General features: G+C 38.7%; 2 protein-coding genes across 2 annotated transcripts; both read left to right on the top strand.

The window, feature by feature from the left end:
- Positions 1 to 5,987, top strand: LOC132266052 (UDP-glucosyltransferase 2-like; the record flags this gene model as incomplete). Its single annotated transcript, XM_059766883.1, has 5 exons — positions 1 to 26; positions 4,330 to 4,517; positions 4,572 to 5,158; positions 5,231 to 5,453; positions 5,509 to 5,987. Coding segments are annotated over 5 exons (1,503 nt in total), but the record flags the coding sequence as incomplete, so codon positions are not given.
- Positions 5,988 to 6,111: 124 nt separating this feature from the next.
- On the top strand, positions 6,112 to 9,181 carry LOC132265719 (UDP-glucosyltransferase 2-like). The gene is made up of 5 exons (XM_059766486.1): positions 6,112 to 6,464; positions 6,527 to 6,944; positions 7,011 to 7,179; positions 7,789 to 8,011; positions 8,073 to 9,181. Exons 1-5 carry the CDS (start codon positions 6,218 to 6,220, stop codon positions 8,579 to 8,581), a joined length of 1,566 nt encoding a protein of 521 aa, XP_059622469.1. The 5' UTR covers positions 6,112 to 6,217; the 3' UTR covers positions 8,582 to 9,181.
- Positions 9,182 to 19,210: the final 10,029 nt, after the last annotated feature.

Genomic DNA, 19,210 nt, shown 5'->3' with positions numbered 1-19,210 from the left:
ATTTTCACATTAATATTCACATATAAAAGAAAGATTCTTGCAACATTTTTTAATATCTGAATCTGTGATATAACTGAAAGGGGATGAACACCATTATCATGAGGAAAATGCATATAATTCTCAAATCGAGCATATTTGTTGCTACGCATTGAAATATTTTTCTAGGAATTTCTCATTACACCAGAAACAGATTGAAAATATGGACAAAGCTTTAGTAAAACCCATTATTATAATATTCATACTTTCAGACATTTTTATTTCATAGAAATGTTGCGCTTTATCGAATTTCAAGCATATTTCTTTCCTCTAAACTACGTTAGTTGCTAGGAAAAGAGCTTTCAAAGGGCAAATCATAAGGCGATTTTTGAGGAAACTTAATGTTTTCTAATTAAGTAACGAATTATTTGAGTAAAATAATAAAGAAAGAGATTATTTTCCCTAGTTAAAATTGAATAATAATCAAATTCTTAATTTTAAAAATCAAATTATGAATTTAATAATAAAAAAAGAATGATTTTTTTTTCAATCAATGAATCAGAATATTCCAAATATTCCTAATTAATCAATTATATTCAAATTTTGATTAAATATTTAGAAAATAATTTTTAAAAAAATCATTAATTTGTATGAAATATTGATAATTTGAATTTAAATCACAAATAATTTTAAAAAAATCAAAATTTATATGAAATAAACAATTTTTAATCAAAAATTCGGAAAATAATTGAAAAATAATGAAAATTTGTATGAAATCAATAATTTTTAATCAAATATTCAGAAAATAATAAGAATTTGTATGAAATTATCAAAATTTGAATAGTAATTACAAATAATGAATAAAAATGATTGAATAATCACAAAGTTAATGGTCTCAACTTGCGAGTGATTTTCCCCTTGAGCGCTTTAGTCTGTCAGAGTGTACAAAAGAACTGCCCTCGACACAGTTGTTGAGCCTCAGCGTGGGGAATTTATTAAGGAGTCTTTCATACAACCCCTCAAATAGACACCAAATATCCACAACCAATAAGAATATCAGCTCAACCATAAAGATTTTCACGGATGCGTGCGTGCGAGTGAAGATGGGCCCAAATGGGAGGCTTCGGGTGGATTCTTTACGATCCATTTCGTATTATTAATAAGGCATCCTTGGATATGGTGAGAAATACTCCGTGGGTGTTACACTGCAAATTGACTACGGCAAAATTATTCTCCATCCAATCTCGCAAGCTCTGGCTTATCTACATGCCATGGCAAGGAGTCACATTCTGAGGAAGTCTTCATTGGAATGCCATCGTGAGGAGCTGAAGACGAAGTGGAGGAAAATGTGTGTGTGTGTGTGTGTGAATAAGATTCTAAATATGCTTATTTTCTCGGTGAATCACATTCTTTGCATGGCAAGAGTGAAATTTTAACGATATACAACGCGAAAAAGGATCCCGACAAAATGTATACGGATGTGGAGTTTCTATGGGTGGAAATTGTATTTTTAGAGCGACATCCGCATTAAATATTTCCCTCCTGAGACATGAAAAGGAAACCCACGAAGAAGCAAGTGTGAAGAAATGTGATTTTTCCCCATTTCAGCTTGACAAAATTCATCACATTAAGTGCGCCTTGAGAGACAATCGATCCAGTTGGCTTTTGATTAATAAATTCTACAGTGGGATTATTTTCACTGAATCACAAGGAAAACTTGTGAAATTATACATATAAAATTTTACATAATTAATTGCCAAAGTTCTTCAAAGAAGTCGCAAATAAAAATGGCGACAAAAGTCCACGAAAAAGTGAAAACTACTTCACGAGTATTATTGGTTTTATATCTCTTGTTCCTATTAATTAACAAATGATATAAAAATAATGGATTAAAGCATTTCTATGTCGAAGAGTGAATGGAAAACTGAAAATTCAATTTTTCATTTCATTCAATTTTAGATTCTCAGAATTATCCTAAAATGTTCTTAGGCTATAAATAAATATTTCTTATATTTTTAAATCTTTTCACTTTTCATACTTCAAAGAAAAGTTCATTTGAAGTATGAAAAGTTGATTTTCTAGAACTCGCATAGACAAAATACACTCAAAAACTGTTCAAAATCAACTTTCGAAATTAATTAATTTAATTAAATTTTGATTAAATATTTAGAAAATAATTTTTTTTAAAAATCATAATTAATAAATTTAATTAAATTAATTAATTAATATTTTCAGTTTTACTATTAATTTTTTTCCATATTTCTTTGAAAAATGTACAAAATAATAATTACAGCTCAATTGGAACAGATTTTGAGAGTTTTGAAGTAAATTTGGCTAATTTCGCAGCGAAATTAACGCTTAATTTTCAATTCGATCTTATAAAAAGCGACGATTTTAACTTTTCATCGTTTTCGATGAGCCCGTCGATGTCAATTAAAACAGAACACAAAAGCTTTAAAATGAACTTTCAAACGAAATTGCATTGATTTCATCGAATTCATTTCACCTTATTGCATTGGGCTGCATAACAGTGAAATACAATTATAATTACGCAAATGAAATTAATTTATAAAAAAAATCATAGCATGAAATTTGTTAATATTAATTTCTGGTGTTTTTCTCGATAATTTGTGCATGAAAATTGCATTACAAAGTCACAAAAGTCAATAGAAACACACTGAAAATATTGCGCAAACGCTTGTAAATACATCAATTGTGGCACAGAAACTGTCAATCTTCATTTTTTTTCAGATTCACGTCGGAAACATATTGGTGAAATTCTATGAAATATCATCACAAATAAATTAATTTCTTTTTCATTATTTATGACTTCAATTTTTCTACTCGTATATTTCATTTTCAATTTATGTGCGATGTTCTGACATTTAAGAGGCGCTTGTCGAAAGGGCAAAATATCACATTTCAGCTGAAATTTATTAACAAACGCATGTGTTATGTTAGACTGAAAGAGAAAGAGAAAAAAAACATGGAAATAATGTTGTCAGCTTTTCTTTGGCTTCTTCGAGAGCATAACAAAAGTTTTTCCGCTTCTTCTTCTTCTCCGAGGGAGAAAAAAAGTCTCGCCCAGTCTCTTAAAACTCAATGACACTCGAGAGAAGTTTATATTGTTACTGGTGGAGAAAAAGCACTTGAGAGAAGTTTCCTTACCCAGCTTTTTAATCAATACAACGATGAGAGCCAATGGCAAGTCAAGAAGGTGATATTTTTCTTCTTTTCCTCCGCTAAACACTTGTTCAAATAGCTTTTGGCGAGACATTAGGAAATATTTGAAGCATAAAAATTTAGCTTCCTGACTTATGCTTGCAATGCTAAATATTTGCATGTTTACTCATTCCCAGAGAGCTTTTTGGGCGGCGCGAAAGAAATCAAAGTTGGAGAAAATTGCCAATTAAGAGGATCTGGGAAAATAAATTCCCCAGCAGTGTTTGCTCATGCAATTTGAATGTGTCAAATATGTGTTTATTCCGAGGGGTGAATTTTGGGCACTGCGAGAAAATTATTTGGCATAGTGAATTGATTTTGTGCGCCAGTGTTTGGTGGTGGAAATGGCTGTCAAAAGTGCTTGGCAATTTTGTAAATTACACGAAGCATCTCGTGATGTTTGGATGAATATGACTTCGCGAGTTGAGTGGCATTTTGTGGAGACATCAATCAATTTTGGCATTGTCAGAAAAAAAACACCAAATGCGATTGATATGCATTCACGAGTGTACGGAAAAAGCCCTTCATGTTCACCGTGAATTATTCATTGCAGTCGCGAGAAGACTGCAATAATATTTCACTCATATTGCACACTCATGATATTCACCACCCGCACGAGAAACCACCCCTTTTGCACAAGCACACGCAATCGCCCTTCCTCCCTTCGCGATCTCGCGGACTCTTGGCACTTTAGAATGCAAATAATGTGCATATCCTTAGGGCAAATATATCGCAAGCACCCTCAATATCTCGCTTGTTTACATACCACAAAACCTCCCTTCATTCTCCCACTGTCAGTCAAATACAATATCAACCCTGTAAAGTGGAAAAAAAGGCCAATAAAGCGCTCTCTGCGAAGCGTGAAACAATCAAATTCATATCAGTCTCTTCGAGAGGAAGAATTACACATTTTTTCTTATATAAATAACCTTGCAGAAATTGGAATAATTGCTAAAGTTAAGGCTGTAGTAAAATTTAGAAAAAAAAGCAACGTGTCGTTGCTTTAATTAAGTGAGCTTCAAGTATCATTAGTCGTGCAGCAACCGCGATAAAACGACACAAATCTGCAATAATGTCAGGAATTCTAATCTTATTTAGTGTATTGTGTGTCTTTGGTGGTTCTCAAAGCTTTGCCGCGAGAATTTTAGGTGTCTTTCCAACTCCAATTCGATCGCATTTCATCTTCGCGACGGGACTTTTGAAGGGTTTGGCTGAAGAGGGTCATCAAGTGACGGTTTTCGGTAGTTTTCCATTGGAGAAACCAATAAGAAACTACAGATATATTAGAATTGACACACGAGTGACAATCGACGAGAGAGGTAATTGCAGAAGAAGAATGCTGTGAGGTTTCTCAAAGCTAATCTTTCTCTTAGAAACAATGGAGAAATTCCACAGTGAAAGTTCGTTCAGCCTCGGAACTCTAAGACTCCTTGCAAATTCCGTGCCTCAAACTCTCAGAGCGGCAAATACAACTCTAAACAGTCGTGAATATCTCGAAATTGCCGATAGAGAGTCATTTGATGTGGTTTTCGTGGAGAAGTTCTTCAATTTGTTCCTCATCGGACTCGGAGATCACTTCAAATGCCCCGTGATCTTGATTGTCGCTTCGCCTCCGACGGAAATCATCAATGAAATGAGTGGAAATCCGTCAACGGCAGCCTTTGTGCCCAATTTTCTGCTCGGAAAAGTCAGTGAGATGACTTTTCTCGACAGAATCCTCAACTATAGTCTCACAGTGGCTGAGAAAGTAGTCTGGATTGTCCTTAACTGGAGGGAAAGTGTGTATTATGAGGCCAACTTTCCCAGCCCAAAGTATCGAACTTACGAAGAGATGAAGAAGAACGTCAGTTTGTTCTTCGTCAATGATCACTTTAGCCTCACTTCGCCAAGACCTTACTTGCCAAATGTTATTCCTGTTGGAGGTCTTCATATTAAAGCCAAACCAGATAAACTATCGCAGGCAAGTTATTGAGACTGTTTTCTTGGAATCTGCAAGATATTCTTAATAATGGAAGATTGATTTTTCGCCTAGGAATTAAGAGAGTTTATTGACGATGCAGAATTTGGAGTGATTATCTTCAGTTTGGGCTCACGAATGAAGACATCTTTTCTACCATCGAAGATGCTTCACATAATCTTGAAAGTGTTTTCAACTCGTCCTGAGAGAATTATCTTCAAATGGGAAAATGACAGCATTCCTGAGCTCCCGAAGAACATCATGATCCAGAAGTGGATGCCACAAGCTGATATTTTAGGTGTGAAAACGCTTTATAAGTCAAGAAATCTGTTCGATAACGCATTTTCTTTCAGCTCATGAAAACGTGAGACTCTTCATTACTCATTGCGGTTTAGGCGCGATGAATGAGGCGAAATATCACGGTGTGCCAATTGTTGGAATTCCCTTTTACGACGATCAAAGCTTCAATGCAATGACGGCTGAGGACGAAGGATGGGCTGTAATTCTCGATCACAGGAAGTTTTCTGAAGATTCATTCGTTCAAGCCATTAATGAAGTCCTCGGCGATCCGAAATACCAAAACGCCGCGCGAAGAGCTTCGAATCTCTTCAGAGATCGTCCAATGACAGCTCTGCAGACGGCAATTTACTGGACAGAATATGTCATCAGACACAGAGGAGCTTCTCATCTCAAGTCCAAAGCCGCCGATCTTCTCTGGTTCCAGAAAACATCGCTGGACGTTGTGGCAGTTTATATTCTATTGATATGGATTTCTTGGAAAATTGTGAAATTGATAAATTCTTCAGCGGCGCGAAAAGCAAAGAAAGATTAACAAAGTCAGAGCACGATAAGAGAATTCAGACTTTCACAGACTGTTGATGTGACTGTTTTTTGTCTTCAATTCTTTGTCATTCTGACTTGCCAGACTGGCATTTTATATATTTAAAGCCAGTAGAAATTCAACTGTCGAGTTGAATCGACGCGAACTCCGATTTCTGAATGTTTTCTGTGCATTTTATTCGCGCTTGCGCTGTACATTAAGTCTGTCAAGGCCAGCAATAAATGTCTCGCTTTGTGTTTATTGTGGGTTTTTTCGCGATCATTGGCTTCACACAATGTTCAGCAGCAAAAATTCTCTGCGTTTTCCCAACGCCAATTCGGTCGCATTTCATTTTTGCGTCCGGATTGATGAAGGGTTTGGCTGAAGAGGGTCATCAAGTGACGGTTTTGAGTAGTTTTCCCGCGGAAAAGCAGCTGCAGAACTACAGACACATTCAAATTGCAACAGGAGCACAAGCTGATCGGAAAGGTTTCGTGCATTTGACAAGAGAAAAGTGGGAAAAAGACGACTGAATTTGGTGTTCATTTCAGATCTCATGGAGAAATTCCCTCTCGAGGGATGGTCTCACTTTGGAACACTGCGACTTACTGTCAATATACTTCGTCAAACACTCCAAGCAGCCAATTTCACTCTGCACACCGCGGAATTCCAGAGAATAGCCAGAGGAGAGTCATTCGATCTCATTTTCGTGGAGATGTTCTTCAACACATTCCTCATTGGACTCGGAGATCACTTCAAATGCCCCGTGATAACGATTTTTTCAGCCCCCGCGACAGAATTTATCAACGACATGAGTGGAAATCCATCGACAGTTGCATTTGTACCTCATTTCCTACTGGGAAAGGCCACAGAGATGACCTTTTTCAATAGATTCCGGAATTTTGCCTTCGTCGCTGTTGAGAAGTTCATTTGGGCTATCATCAATTGGAGAGAGAAAATCTACTACGAGTTGGTTTTTCTTCATCAAATTCCCCAACATTTCATGACTTTAGACAATCTTTTCTTGTATTTCAGACACAACTTTCCCAGTCCAAAGTACAAAACATACGAAGAGATGAAGAAGAATGTCAGTCTGATCTTCGTCAATGATCACTTTAGCGTCAGTCCATCGAAGGCTTTCGTGCCAAATGTCATTCCGGTTGGAGGACTTCATGTTAAAACCACTCCAGATCATCTGCCTCAAGTGAGTTTCTCAGGGCGATTACAGACTTGAGGGTGATCCACGAGAGGATAAGCGAGAGCGCGAGTGGGAACGATTGACGGTTGAGCCGTAAAGCGCAACTAATCCCTCGATATATCGAAAGTTAAACCGATATTTATGGTATTCTCGACGGCCGCGCGTTCGGTCGGAAATTTGCACAAACATTTCACAACTCAAAGCGCTCAAAGCCCACAAAATGGCGGATCTTTTGCGAATGATTTCGTGGAATCTCAAAATCAATTAATTCTTCTGTGAATCTTGCATTTTCGCAATCTTATCGTAAAATTCTACGCTTTTTAACCAAATAAACAAATCAATTGACAGCTGAGAGCGGAACATGAAGCTAAAGTGGCGCTAGCGTCGATAAAGGAGAATAACCTTTGAGTGTGTTTAGCGCCAATTTAGCCACGAATTGTATAAATGTACAGATCAACCACGACTTATCGCTCAACTGACTTTTGCACACTCCAAGCTTATCCACGGAGGATTTATCCCAGTTCCCGTCGATTGGAGAGTAACCCACAAGTCTGTAAACGCTCTTATCACTCTTGGGAGATTTGAAGAAATCATCTAACTCAATGTGTTCTTTAGGAGATTCAAGATTTTATCGATGAAGCTGAATTTGGAGTAATTTTCTTCAGCTTGGGTTCCAACATGAAAACATCCTTCCTTCCACCGGAAATGCTTAAGACTCTCATTGCGACGCTTTCGAAACTCCAGCAGAAAGTCCTCTTCAAATGGGAAGATGATGATTTAGCGGATCTCCCGAAGAACGTCATGATCCAGAAATGGATGCCACAAGCTGATATTTTAGGTGTGCAAATTGCAATGTTGAATTATTGTTTCCATGCTAAATTTTCACTTGATTTTGCAAGCTCATGAAAACGTGAAACTCTTCATATCGCATGGCGGTTTGGGCGCCATGAATGAAGCCAGATGTCATGGAGTTCCCATTGTTGGAATTCCCTTTTTCGCTGATCAGCTACTCAATCTGGAAGCAGCTGAGCAAGAGGGATGGGCAGTGGTCTTGGATTCCAGAGGACTAACAGAAGAAAATCTCTCCGCAGCCATTAATGAAGTCCTCAGCGATGCGAAATACCAAAACGCCGCGCGAAGAGCTTCGAATCTCTTCAGAGATCGTCCAATGACAGCTCTGCAGACGGCAATTTACTGGACAGAATACGTCATCAGACACAGAGGAGCTTCTCATCTCAAGTCCAAAGCCGCCGATCTTCTCTGGCTCCAGAAAACATCGCTGGACGTCGTGGCAGTTTATCTTGTTTTGTTGTGGTTTATCGGAAGACTTTCGATATCATTTGCTATTTTCTGGCGGAGAAAACACTCCAGAAGGATAAATTTAGCTTCAAAGTCGAAGCAGAATTAATCACTGACTGAAATTATAGTTTTCCTTGTCACCCTGAAAGGGTTAAACACTGTGGATGAATATGAAATTTTTGTGTGATTATTTTATGAGTTCCCAGAATTTATCACTGTTTCAATTCTCATGCATAAAAAAGAATTTAAAGCACTTTTAAATCTCATCTGGCCAAAATGATTAAACGACCATTAATCATCATTTCGAAGTACACAATGTGCATAAGCCAAATATCAATGTATATCACTAAGCAAACACAAAGTTCGGTGGTAAATTTCATCCAGTATAAAATTGTGGGTGAAACATGAGCGGAAAAACCGCACTCGCGGGTTTCAATTAAAAAATCATAATTCACCGGCTTACCGCAATGCCGATGTACTTTATAATTCTCTTTCGCTGGGCATTTGTTGACGCTGTTGCGGATTCGCGTTGCTTGCATTCACCAATTATTCTGCTTTTCTATTTGGCCATAGAATGTCAATAAAAATGCCTACAAAATTCGGCACACTGATTGGGAAACTCAATTTATCATTGAAGGGGGTTGAAAATTGAATTGACAAATTCGAGGTTTGATATGAATACTATTTGTAGTTGTGAAATAACATTAAAGAGGAATTGTTTATAAATTTGCCACACTGTTTTCTCTCTCTCTCTCTCTGTGATTTTTCGTTCCACTTCTCAGAAAGATTCGCACATTTGTGCGTCTTTCTCTTTATTGTCTTGGAGTTTCTCTGTGGTGTTTTTTCTTCACCCAAAATTAACGACGAAGAATGCCGAAGAGTATCCAAATGAAATTCCAGGAAATTGCCTAGAAATATTAAATTTTGCACCAAAATCGCATGAATTCGATGGAATGAGGCAGAAGAGAATGGCAATAAATTCTCAAACGACCAAAAACTGAGGCAAAAAAGACGAAAACCTCCCACCTTATGAACTGGGAAAAACAACGGTGGATGGACGTGAATTTAATTTCCATTGAAATTAGATGCGAGCGCCAATTTTGCGAGCCATTTGCCCGTCATCTCAGGAATTTCCTCTCTGTCTTCCGGGCTTCACGCCCATCAATCGCAGGACAAATGAAAAAAAAAATTCCTCACACTATTCGCGCGTCAATTTCGATTCTATATTGAGTCATTCCACAGGGAATGACTCGCCTCACACAATTCCATGGTTGGGATTTTTCAAATTGCTCAAATGACACTATTAATTGAACTCCTCAGCCAACTGGAACGTGTGCACGAGGAAGTGAATGATGAAGAATGGCTGAAGTTTCTGCAAGAATTCTATTCTTAGACACAGAGGAAAATGCAGCAATTCACTTCCAGCAAGTGATGAAATAATTGAATAACACGGTAATTCAGAAATTCCCTCTCCCCATCCATGGTGGGAAATGAAGTTTTCGCGAAATGAGAAAATCCTCGTGAAGAATGGAATGCATTTTAATCAAAATTACTTGGATTATTTTCTGAAATTCTTCAGACGTCCTTCAACTTTGCAAAGAAATCCACTCAGAGTTTGAAAAAATCAATTAAGTCCCGCCCACACGATTGCCCCGCCCACGGACAGGAGTAAAAAGAAGTTTAATCTCGCCCATTTCTCCGCGAGCAACTGTGCCAGCGATATGTGGCATCATAAATATCATAATTGTGGGCTAAGTCGAGGTCACGTGGATCTTTATAAAGTGGCGCATTAATGAAATTTATTGCGCGGAGTTCCACGGCGTCTCCCTTAAAAGTTGCGAAAGCATAACATGTTGGGTGGAAAATTTTTACGACACCACCCACACTCATAGACTCGCTCCTTCAACTTCACTCGCCTCCTCTCATGTGAAGCATTTTTCTTTGCCTTTTTCTTGTGCGCCCCCGCGAAAAGCCCAGCCAACTTTGGCAGAATCTGTGCAGTCTTTTTGCCTTGCGGATGATCTTCGCAAGTGGCAGGAAAAATGCCAGAGCAACCAATATTTGTCTGAAGAAAACGTGCTGCTTTCCACCCCCATTGTCACCGTTTTCCCGTTGACTTCTCGAGCATGGCGGAATGATAAATACACGAAACACGTGTTTGACTTTATTTATGAAATTTCCTCGGTGGAACTGCACTATTAACAAGGCGAATATGTTGCTGTGAAGGAGTTTGGGAATAACATATGGGTGGAAAACAAGGGAAATTCTACACATTCACTGCCACCCATTTCGCATCCCTTTTGATGTCCCGAAAAAGCCACCTTCGAGCTTCAGCTCATTTTTCCCTCCGCCCGTCGCTCTCTCTCTCCCAAGCCCAAGGAATTGTTTTATGTGTGTGTATTACATGGAAATTTATTAACTTTTTGAGCCTACTCCCTAGACTCCTGACACGCATAAAGTTAATAATTCACGCCTCCATCTCTCAGCCTCATTATTGCCATCGTGATTTCTGAACCCCAAGAGAAATTCGAGTCTGAGAATTCTCAGACTGGATTTCACCCTGATGGCGATATTGGAAAAGTTGCTCTGAATTGCAATGTTTTCACAGTTGCAAGATAAAATTGCATTTTCCTTCTCCAAAGCACGTCTCAAATTGTGGATGTTTATGATTTCTCTCTGAGCTAGAAAGTCTTTGATTTCACTGTTATTACACTCTGTGAGAGTCAGGAAATCTCTGAAATCTACATTTTCCAAGGATTGCGAAATGAAATGTCGTGGAAAATAAACAACATTTTTATCGCCACACTCTTCGAAATTAAATACGAAATGCAAGAGCTTTTTCACTTCCACCCAAAAGCTTTTCATTATTTTCTTCCAACTCATCATTCTGGTCGCTTCGAGGATAATTTCCGCTCTTTTTTTCCCATCACACGGTAAATTTTCATCTATCATGGTTGATTTATCACAATTTCATCATTTTTGAGTGGTTGGAGAATTTGATTTCCAGTGACAAGCTTTTAATAACGATTTTTTTACATACTTTTATCGCGCAGCTATACGAAAAATATTCAATAACGAACAATATAATGACTTCAAAATTAAATTTTGGCGTGGAATTTATGAAATTGGCTCATATTGAGAGATCGAAAGGCATTAAATCCAGTGGCAGACAAACAGATTTTCCAGCTCTATAGCAAGCCAAGGGGGGATAATACAGTCAGAAGTGGTGTACAGTTCAGAAGAAGTACTTAAGAAGTGGAAGTGATCAAAAGCTTTCAAAATTAAAATCCTGAGTCATGCGAACTTGAAAAATGTTCATTTAGAAAGCTTTTTGCACAATTTTGACTCTGAATCAGCAGTTTTTAGTTCATAGGCAAACCATAATCAGATCATTTTGTGATCTAGAAAGCTTCCAAGTGGAGTTTTTGAAGATCTCTTAGTGATATTTTGAGGTTATGGTCGGAAAAGATGTTCAAAAATACGTTTTTAACTGAATTCTTCTCAGAAATATCAAATAGAAACTTAAGAGATTCATTATGATTTGGGAATTGATGTGGAAACAGTCTAAAAAAAACTTCAGATTCTAGAATCACCAGGCAATTTCGGAAGTGTTTGGAAGTGATGTACTAATTTAGGGCATACTATCTCCCCCTTGTCGCAAGCGAATCAATTAAGAATGAACTTTCTGAGCCTGAATGAACTTTTCATATGGAGACTATAATATCCTGGCACAACTACGGTGACATTCATGGGGATCCGGCTGACAAAACCATGTGCTTTGCGAGATGAGGAAGCAATCAGCCACTGTATTAACCCTGTCGCGAAGCTACACGATGTCAGTCGTGGCTCATCAGCCCAGACTCTGTGTTAATTTCGGGGCTGAAAGAGGAATAATAAATAAACAGGAGGGAAAATTTCTAAGCACACAAACAATATTCCAACTCCTTGCAATCCAATGTATTTCTGTGTCTCCATTTTCCGCCCCCGGAGCATTTATTATTCACACTTTAATGACTCTTTCTCTCTCTCTGTTCTCTGTTTGGCATTCCGTCCCATTGCCATTAGTGGATGAAGTCAAAATATTATGAAAGCTCCTCTTTCTCACACACTGAAGAAATACATACACGGCTTTCTCCAATTTCCTGGAAGCAGAGGCGATGTGGCGTGATTCTCTCCATCTTCGCAATTCGCAAGATAACTTTTTCGTGTCTCATCTTTTATCATCCGCCTCTTGTGTAGCCCCAGAGATTTTGATCTGTCAAGCACGCAATTGAAATCCATCTGTTATTTACTCTCTCTGTCTGATTCACCCCTTCCAAATCGGCCTCATTTGCCATTCTCCGCCATTGCAATTAACATGTTTTTTGGGCTGGAATGCTTGTTTCTATCACTGTTGCCCCGAATTGATTTGATATTCCATTAGCTCAGGTGACTGAATCAAATATTTATGCATTTACAAAATAAATAAATAGATTCATACGTCGTTGCAACTTTATTGTCATAACTTATTAAATAAGCTGTTAAAAATTGTTATGAATACGTAAAACTGCGTTGCAAGATTGCGATTCATAACACTTATGTCAAGACAAGTCAGAAACTTCACGTGAAAATCAAGAAAGAAGGCAGTTATAATATTTTTTGATTGATTAGCACAGTTTGATGGTATTTATCTGTCCATTTGTTCACATTTAACTACACTCAATTGAGGTTATGTATTTCCGAACACACTTCAAACCCTTTCCAAGGAAATTAATTGGTTTTCCAATGCATTTGCAATGCTTTGCGCTGAAAACATCTCACGATATTTGTCAAAAACTCTTAAAATCGCATTACAAAAGAAAAGTTAAAGAAATTGTATTTTGACAGCTGAAATTCGTATCAAATAAAAACTCAAAATTTTCCTTGCATCACCTTTTCAATTGGATTTCATTCGTTCAATTTTCATACCAAACTACCCCTCTCTACCCTAGCAACAAAATTGTGGCTGATTTTGTTGCTTCGCAATACCCGTGAGATTAATTAGTGTGCAATAGTGGAATGATTGCCGCCACACGTGTTTCTCCATTGACGCTCTCAGTGCTCCAATTTGCTCTCTGAAGCCCTCTAATCAATACAAATGGCAAAATGTCATTTGACTCATTCGCTGCAGTGTCGCGTCTTGTGGGCAAAAGACGTAAACATTCGTCACTGTGCGTCAGAACTTGAGACACGCGTCGTCTTTTGCTTACATCTCCCACGACATTGAGTCAGTCATGGGGAAAATTGCAATGCAGATTTCACTGGGTGAACGTCTCATGCGGAAAATTTGCATGACTAACTCAATTAGGGCTGTGTGTGAGGACTTTTCAGTCAATCCACCAGCTGGTCGACATTAGCACGCGCGCGCAATCTCAAATGGCCCGTGTCACAATGTCTTCACAACACCCAGACGAATTGCAAAAGAAAGAAGTCACCAAAATCGATACACTTAATTGGTGTCGTCTTGAATGGATAACGAGCGCCCAGAGGCTGTGTGTAAACCAGAGCTTTCGAGCCATCAACGAGATTATCTTGCAGCTAAACTCTCGGGACGACGCGTCGTCTTGTGTGCCAAGGCGAGCCAGTGCTCTTGGCCTGAGATTAGTCCTCTGGGGGTGGGACAGGGAGAAAAGACTGGGCCCGCCAAATTGGATATGAACAGTGAGCAGGAGACTTATCGAATTAACAGCGTCTTGTGTGCTGATCTGACAACATCTTGTTGCTCTTGACCGCACGACACAATTCTCAAAACACTTTTGCAGGGTGGAAATGAAAAATCCTCAAGCTTTCACAGAGCTTTGCTACAGTTGTGAAACACACACAAAGAGCTCATGAGCATCATTAATAATGTTGAATGAATTCCCAAAGATATTTCCAGAATTAATTAAATTGCGTGTATGATTTCGGTTGAGGGTTGAAATTGAGGAAAATTAGATGAGCTTTTGATTAATTAATGTAAATTAGTTTCACTGGCAATTCGAAGCTCTTCGCCAGTGTAAATTTTGGGAGTTCATTCGCCTCTGCGCTTCAAAAAGGATTACATTTGCAATTCACCCAAAATACTCCATGACTAATGACTAAAAGTATCCAATTTTCATTTGATGAGCTTATCCCAAAAGCTCTTGGCTATATATATAAATCACTTGCAGGGTGATTTTGACACTTCAGACACACTTTCTAATCAACCATTCGCGAAATTGCGTCCACTGCTGAAAGTTGTGTGCGGTGTTAATGAAAAATGAGTGAAATTACAATTTAATTAGCCTTTGAGTGTTTGAGAGTGACGAAAAAAGGTGCTTTTTGCCTTGCTTAATTGATCGAAAATGGGGTCAGTGAGAGGAAAATGTCCACGGAAGAGGAGTGAAATGTCTAATTAACTCTGCATCACCGCACAGAGCGTAATTTTCCACTGAAATTGTGAAAAAGCACTAGAGTTTGTGACTGAGCAATTTAGCATATTGCGAAGAAGATGGTGAGTTGTCTGCATGTGGCGTGAAATTTAGAGAAATATCGCGGAGAGATTAAATAAAACGACGCCTGAAGATGCTCTGGAAGTGATCGTAACAATAAAGTCAGGGCATATGTAGCGATTCACCTTGGCTCAATGTGGCGCCTCCACAATTGAGGCCCAACCATTCGCCACTTGGCGATGAGGCGAGACGCTGAGGCGCTGTGTTGAGATTCTCAGCACGTCTTCACATTCACCATTAAGTATATTAGTCATTTAGTGTGTTGCCAGTCTCGCCATCTTCGCCCCAACGTGCGTGCTCGACTCACGGAGTCTCAAGTTATGAATTTATTCCTTAAACCATATTCATCACATCCGTAAACACTGGGACGCCACACGCCCGGCTTTGGCATTTCAATGGCCATTGCGGAGTGAAAATGGACGATGATTGCGATTTAAAGTCTTGCTGGTCGCGAGAGGGATGCCAGCTCACCTTGTCTAGCCATTTTCCCAGGACACCAATTGAATTAGCACGTGAGACTTTAACACGCTCTTAAAGTGGCAAATGTATCTCCTTTGGCAATTACTCTCTGGGCAAATTCAGGTGTGAATAGCATGAAATTGGGTCGGTTGAAGAAAGGAACAAACATTAAATTCAGCTTGTTTTCTCAGCATAATTTCTCATGTTATTTTATCGCAATCTCCAACTCCAATTTAAATGCCGCAGCTTTTGCTCCATAAAATTCATACAGAGATTTTTAGTAAATATGCTGAGTTTGTTTTAAATTATTTGCACAGCCTGAAACTTTGTGCAGTCAAGAAAAAAAAAACATTGACAACCGAGTAAAAACACAATGATTCCTTAAAGAAACATCTCGAAAATCGGGCAAACGTCGGAGCTGCTATGTAGAAATGCTGCAGGAAAATCCATTGGTTCTTAAAGAAAAGACCACTAAAAAAATCCCAAGGCATTTCTGGGTCTATAATAGTATGTTTTCCTGCAGGAATCCTCATCCTCAGCGAGAATCCATAATGAAACTGTCTTATTTTTCAGTGGGAAGGATAAAAAGTAAGAAGCTGTGCCATGATATAATTCTCCTTGTATGGAAAATATGCATTTTAAATTTAATTTTCATACTATTCTCTGACAATTTCCAACTTTTATACCTTGGAAAGCAAACTTTAGCATCACTTTAAGCCATAAACTTGTCTCGCTCGATGTTTCAGTGGCATAATTACAATGGTTGCGAGGAATTTCCCGTCTGCACTGTCTCAACTGCACCGATGACTAAGTGCCTTCAATCTTCATCCCTCTGGAGACATCGTGGCTTTCTACTGAGCTCACGATGGGGACTTTCTTTTGCATTGTCTGCCAACGGTCCTGCTGGAATGTGTCTTGCGGTTGATGTCCCACCCACTGTGTTTGTCCGAAAGTTTCCCGCATGGAAACTCCCACCCCGGGAGGCAACATTTATAGTGTTTTATGTGCAGTGGAGAAGCTGGAGAGAAGACTGTGTTTGTTGATTAGTATCGAGCATGGTCGGGAACTTTGTGTGTGCTGTCCTTTCCATGGTGGCAAACTTCTGTGCCAAACACTCCTCTCGATGTGCTTTTCTCCCACTGCTTTTCTTCAATTTCGCTGCATGGAAAACCCAGGAGGAGTTTTGGGCGACAAGATACACAAAATGCACTCATACAATTTAACAAAATACAACTATTGAAAATTTCTCTCCGCAACATTCAAATGTAACTTTCTTGTACATCTACTTCCTTCGTTGTGCGCCCCAAAGAATTTCCTCGACCACAAATAAAAGCCATTTTTCACTTTGATGAGAAAATTCCACTCACAAGTCCCATCAGCAGTTCCATCTTTTTGCATCTCTTCAGCACAACACACAATGCTCCGATGCTCAATGCTCATGATGGCAAATTATCTCGGCATGAGTGAAAATCACAGGAAATTTCATTCACAAACTCCAAACTTCTTCTACCGCATGAAATTTTCTATCATTTGCAGTGTTTTTTTTTTCCTTCTTCTTCGTCTTCAAGAGAGGAAAAGTTTTGAGCATAATGTATATTCTTTTAACATAGTTTTGCGAATGAATCGAATAAAGCTCAGTTGCTGAAGATTCATTTCTTTAATACCATATTCAGTGTGAATTTATGAAAATTGCCAGTGAAATTCTCTTATATGATAAGCTGTTATTTATTCAGAATATTAGAAATTCACCGAAATTGAATTTTGCTCTGAATTTCACTCCATTTTAGCATAGAAATTCACATCAATTCGCAACCAAATGGATTTAAACATTGCAGATGTTCATAAGAGTCAATATTAATAATTCATTTTGCTGTGCAATAATATATATAAATTGACTTGGTGTGTATTTTAATTGGAAATGAGAATTTTCCACATTTCTGCATGCATTAAAAACCGCAACAATGTTTCCGTGAAATTCCTCGAGGCGATTAGAAAGAGCTCACAAATGAGCAACAGGAAAAACACTTCGACAAGAGTCAATGTGAAATTGTTTGAGACACGCAGTGTGTTCTTTTCTCCTTCATTTCTTTTTTCCGCTCTTCTTAACACCTCCGAAATGGTCACAATTCTCCGCTAAATTGCCACCGCGCCATTTGTTCTGTGCGCATTCGGTGGAGAAATTGACGGTCGAGTGCATAGAATTTGCACAATTGAAATTAGGAGGTGCAAAGAGACGCAGAAGTTTGTTGAAAATGGCTACAAAATACTCAAATTCCACAGTCGCGCACAAACAATGTGAAGCATAGGCATAATGGGCGGCGAGTAACCAATTTCGCGCGCGGCAAATGGGAAAAGTTTCCAATTGGAATTGTTCAAGGGAGAGATAACGCAGTCAGATGTGGTGTACAGCTCAGCAGAAGTACTTAAGAAGTGAAAGTGTTGAGAAACCTATAATATTCCTTTCCTGAATCCTACTTTTACTGACAAAGCATCCAGATCCTTTGAATTTCCTTCGATTTTCGTAGATTATACATAACCTTAAAAATTGTCATCTTTTTGGACAATTTTGACTCTGAGTCAGCAGTTTTGAGTTCAGTAGCAAATTATAACAGATGATTTTGTGATCTAGAAAGCTTCCAAGCGGAGTTTTTAAAGATCTTTTAGTGATATTTTGAGGTTATGGTTGGAAAATACCTAAAAAAGTGGTTCAAAGTCGATTCTTATAGAATTATTCAATTCTTCCAAATTTGGAAGTGTTTGAAAGTGGTGTACAGATTGAAGGCATACTATCTCCCCCTTGAAATTGCTAACCACACTCGCAGTCATTTGGATGCCTTCGCACCCTCGCGACCTCGCACCTTATTTATTCACTGGCTGGCCTGAAAAATTACACCAAGAATACTTCTTCACAATGTCACAACGAGAGCGTCCAATATATCTCTGCAACCCCATTTTCTTCCCTCTCTTAATCATCGGGCGAATTGCTCGAATTTGTCTCCACTTCTTGCATGACCTCCGGCAATTCTCATCATGTGTCCGACATTGAAGAAGCTGAAAGGTGTTCTCATCGCGAGAATAAGAAAATCACTGGCTAATAGCGTCTTGGTGGGTCTTTCGTGTTCTGTAATTGCAGTCGTTGTACCAGCAAAACTCACCATTTGCATATTGGACGATTAAATTAGCGCTCTAGCCTAGAGAAACTTTCTCATTTGCCATGTCAATTCGTCAATCAATAGCCAAGAAAAAGGTTTCTTTCTCAGCCGGGGATATTCTAAAAATGCAACCAGACATTTCCTGCCATTAAAGTAATTGAAACGTGTAACTGTGAAAATGCACATCGCATTTGTTATATTTTCGCCTTGTGATTCCGTGGCCACAAGGCGGAATTATCCTTATGGCGAAAAACGGCAGAAACACGGAATGGAGTGCTGGTGTGTTTGTCCTAATAAACATTTTTCAGCGAAATGTCCGTGTTTTTTCTCTCTGCCTGTGCTGGAAAACGCTCAATGGCTGAACTTTCGCTGTACATTGTAAAGAGAGAGAGCAATTTGAATATTTCTCGCTGCAGCTTTCGTGCCGTATGTCTACGGCCAGCGGAGTGGGTGGTCGTGGTCGGGAGATAAAGTGCAATAGCGTGAACTTGCGGGAATTTTCCTTTTTATTTTCCCCCGCTTAAGCTCACTGACAGCGAGAGAATTAACACGCCGGGTCGGGGCGGGGGAGAAGATGAAAATGCAACCCATGCAACTTGTCTGCACAAGCAGATGAACACCGCTTTCAGAGAGCTTGAA

Source organism: Phlebotomus argentipes, unplaced genomic scaffold (genome assembly GCF_947086385.1).
Source record: "Phlebotomus argentipes unplaced genomic scaffold, Phlebotomus argentipes genome assembly contig_5, whole genome shotgun sequence".
In the NCBI taxonomy this organism is placed as follows: domain Eukaryota; kingdom Metazoa; phylum Arthropoda; class Insecta; order Diptera; family Psychodidae; genus Phlebotomus; species Phlebotomus argentipes.
Note: the sequence above shows the minus strand (reverse complement) of the source record. Positions and strands in the feature narration are given on the sequence as shown.

Bases quoted from the DNA above. Each gene is read 5' to 3' on its own strand.
- LOC132265719 (XM_059766486.1), top strand. From the start codon at position 6,218: ATGTCTCGCTTTGTGTTTATTGTGGGTTTTTTCGCGATCATTGGCTTC. The intron at 6,945-7,010 runs GTTGGTTTTTCT...CTTGTATTTCAG, and splicing joins AGAGAGAAAATCTACTACGA to ACACAACTTTCCCAGTCCAA. The intron at 8,012-8,072 runs GTGTGCAAATTG...TGATTTTGCAAG, and splicing joins GCCACAAGCTGATATTTTAG to CTCATGAAAACGTGAAACTC.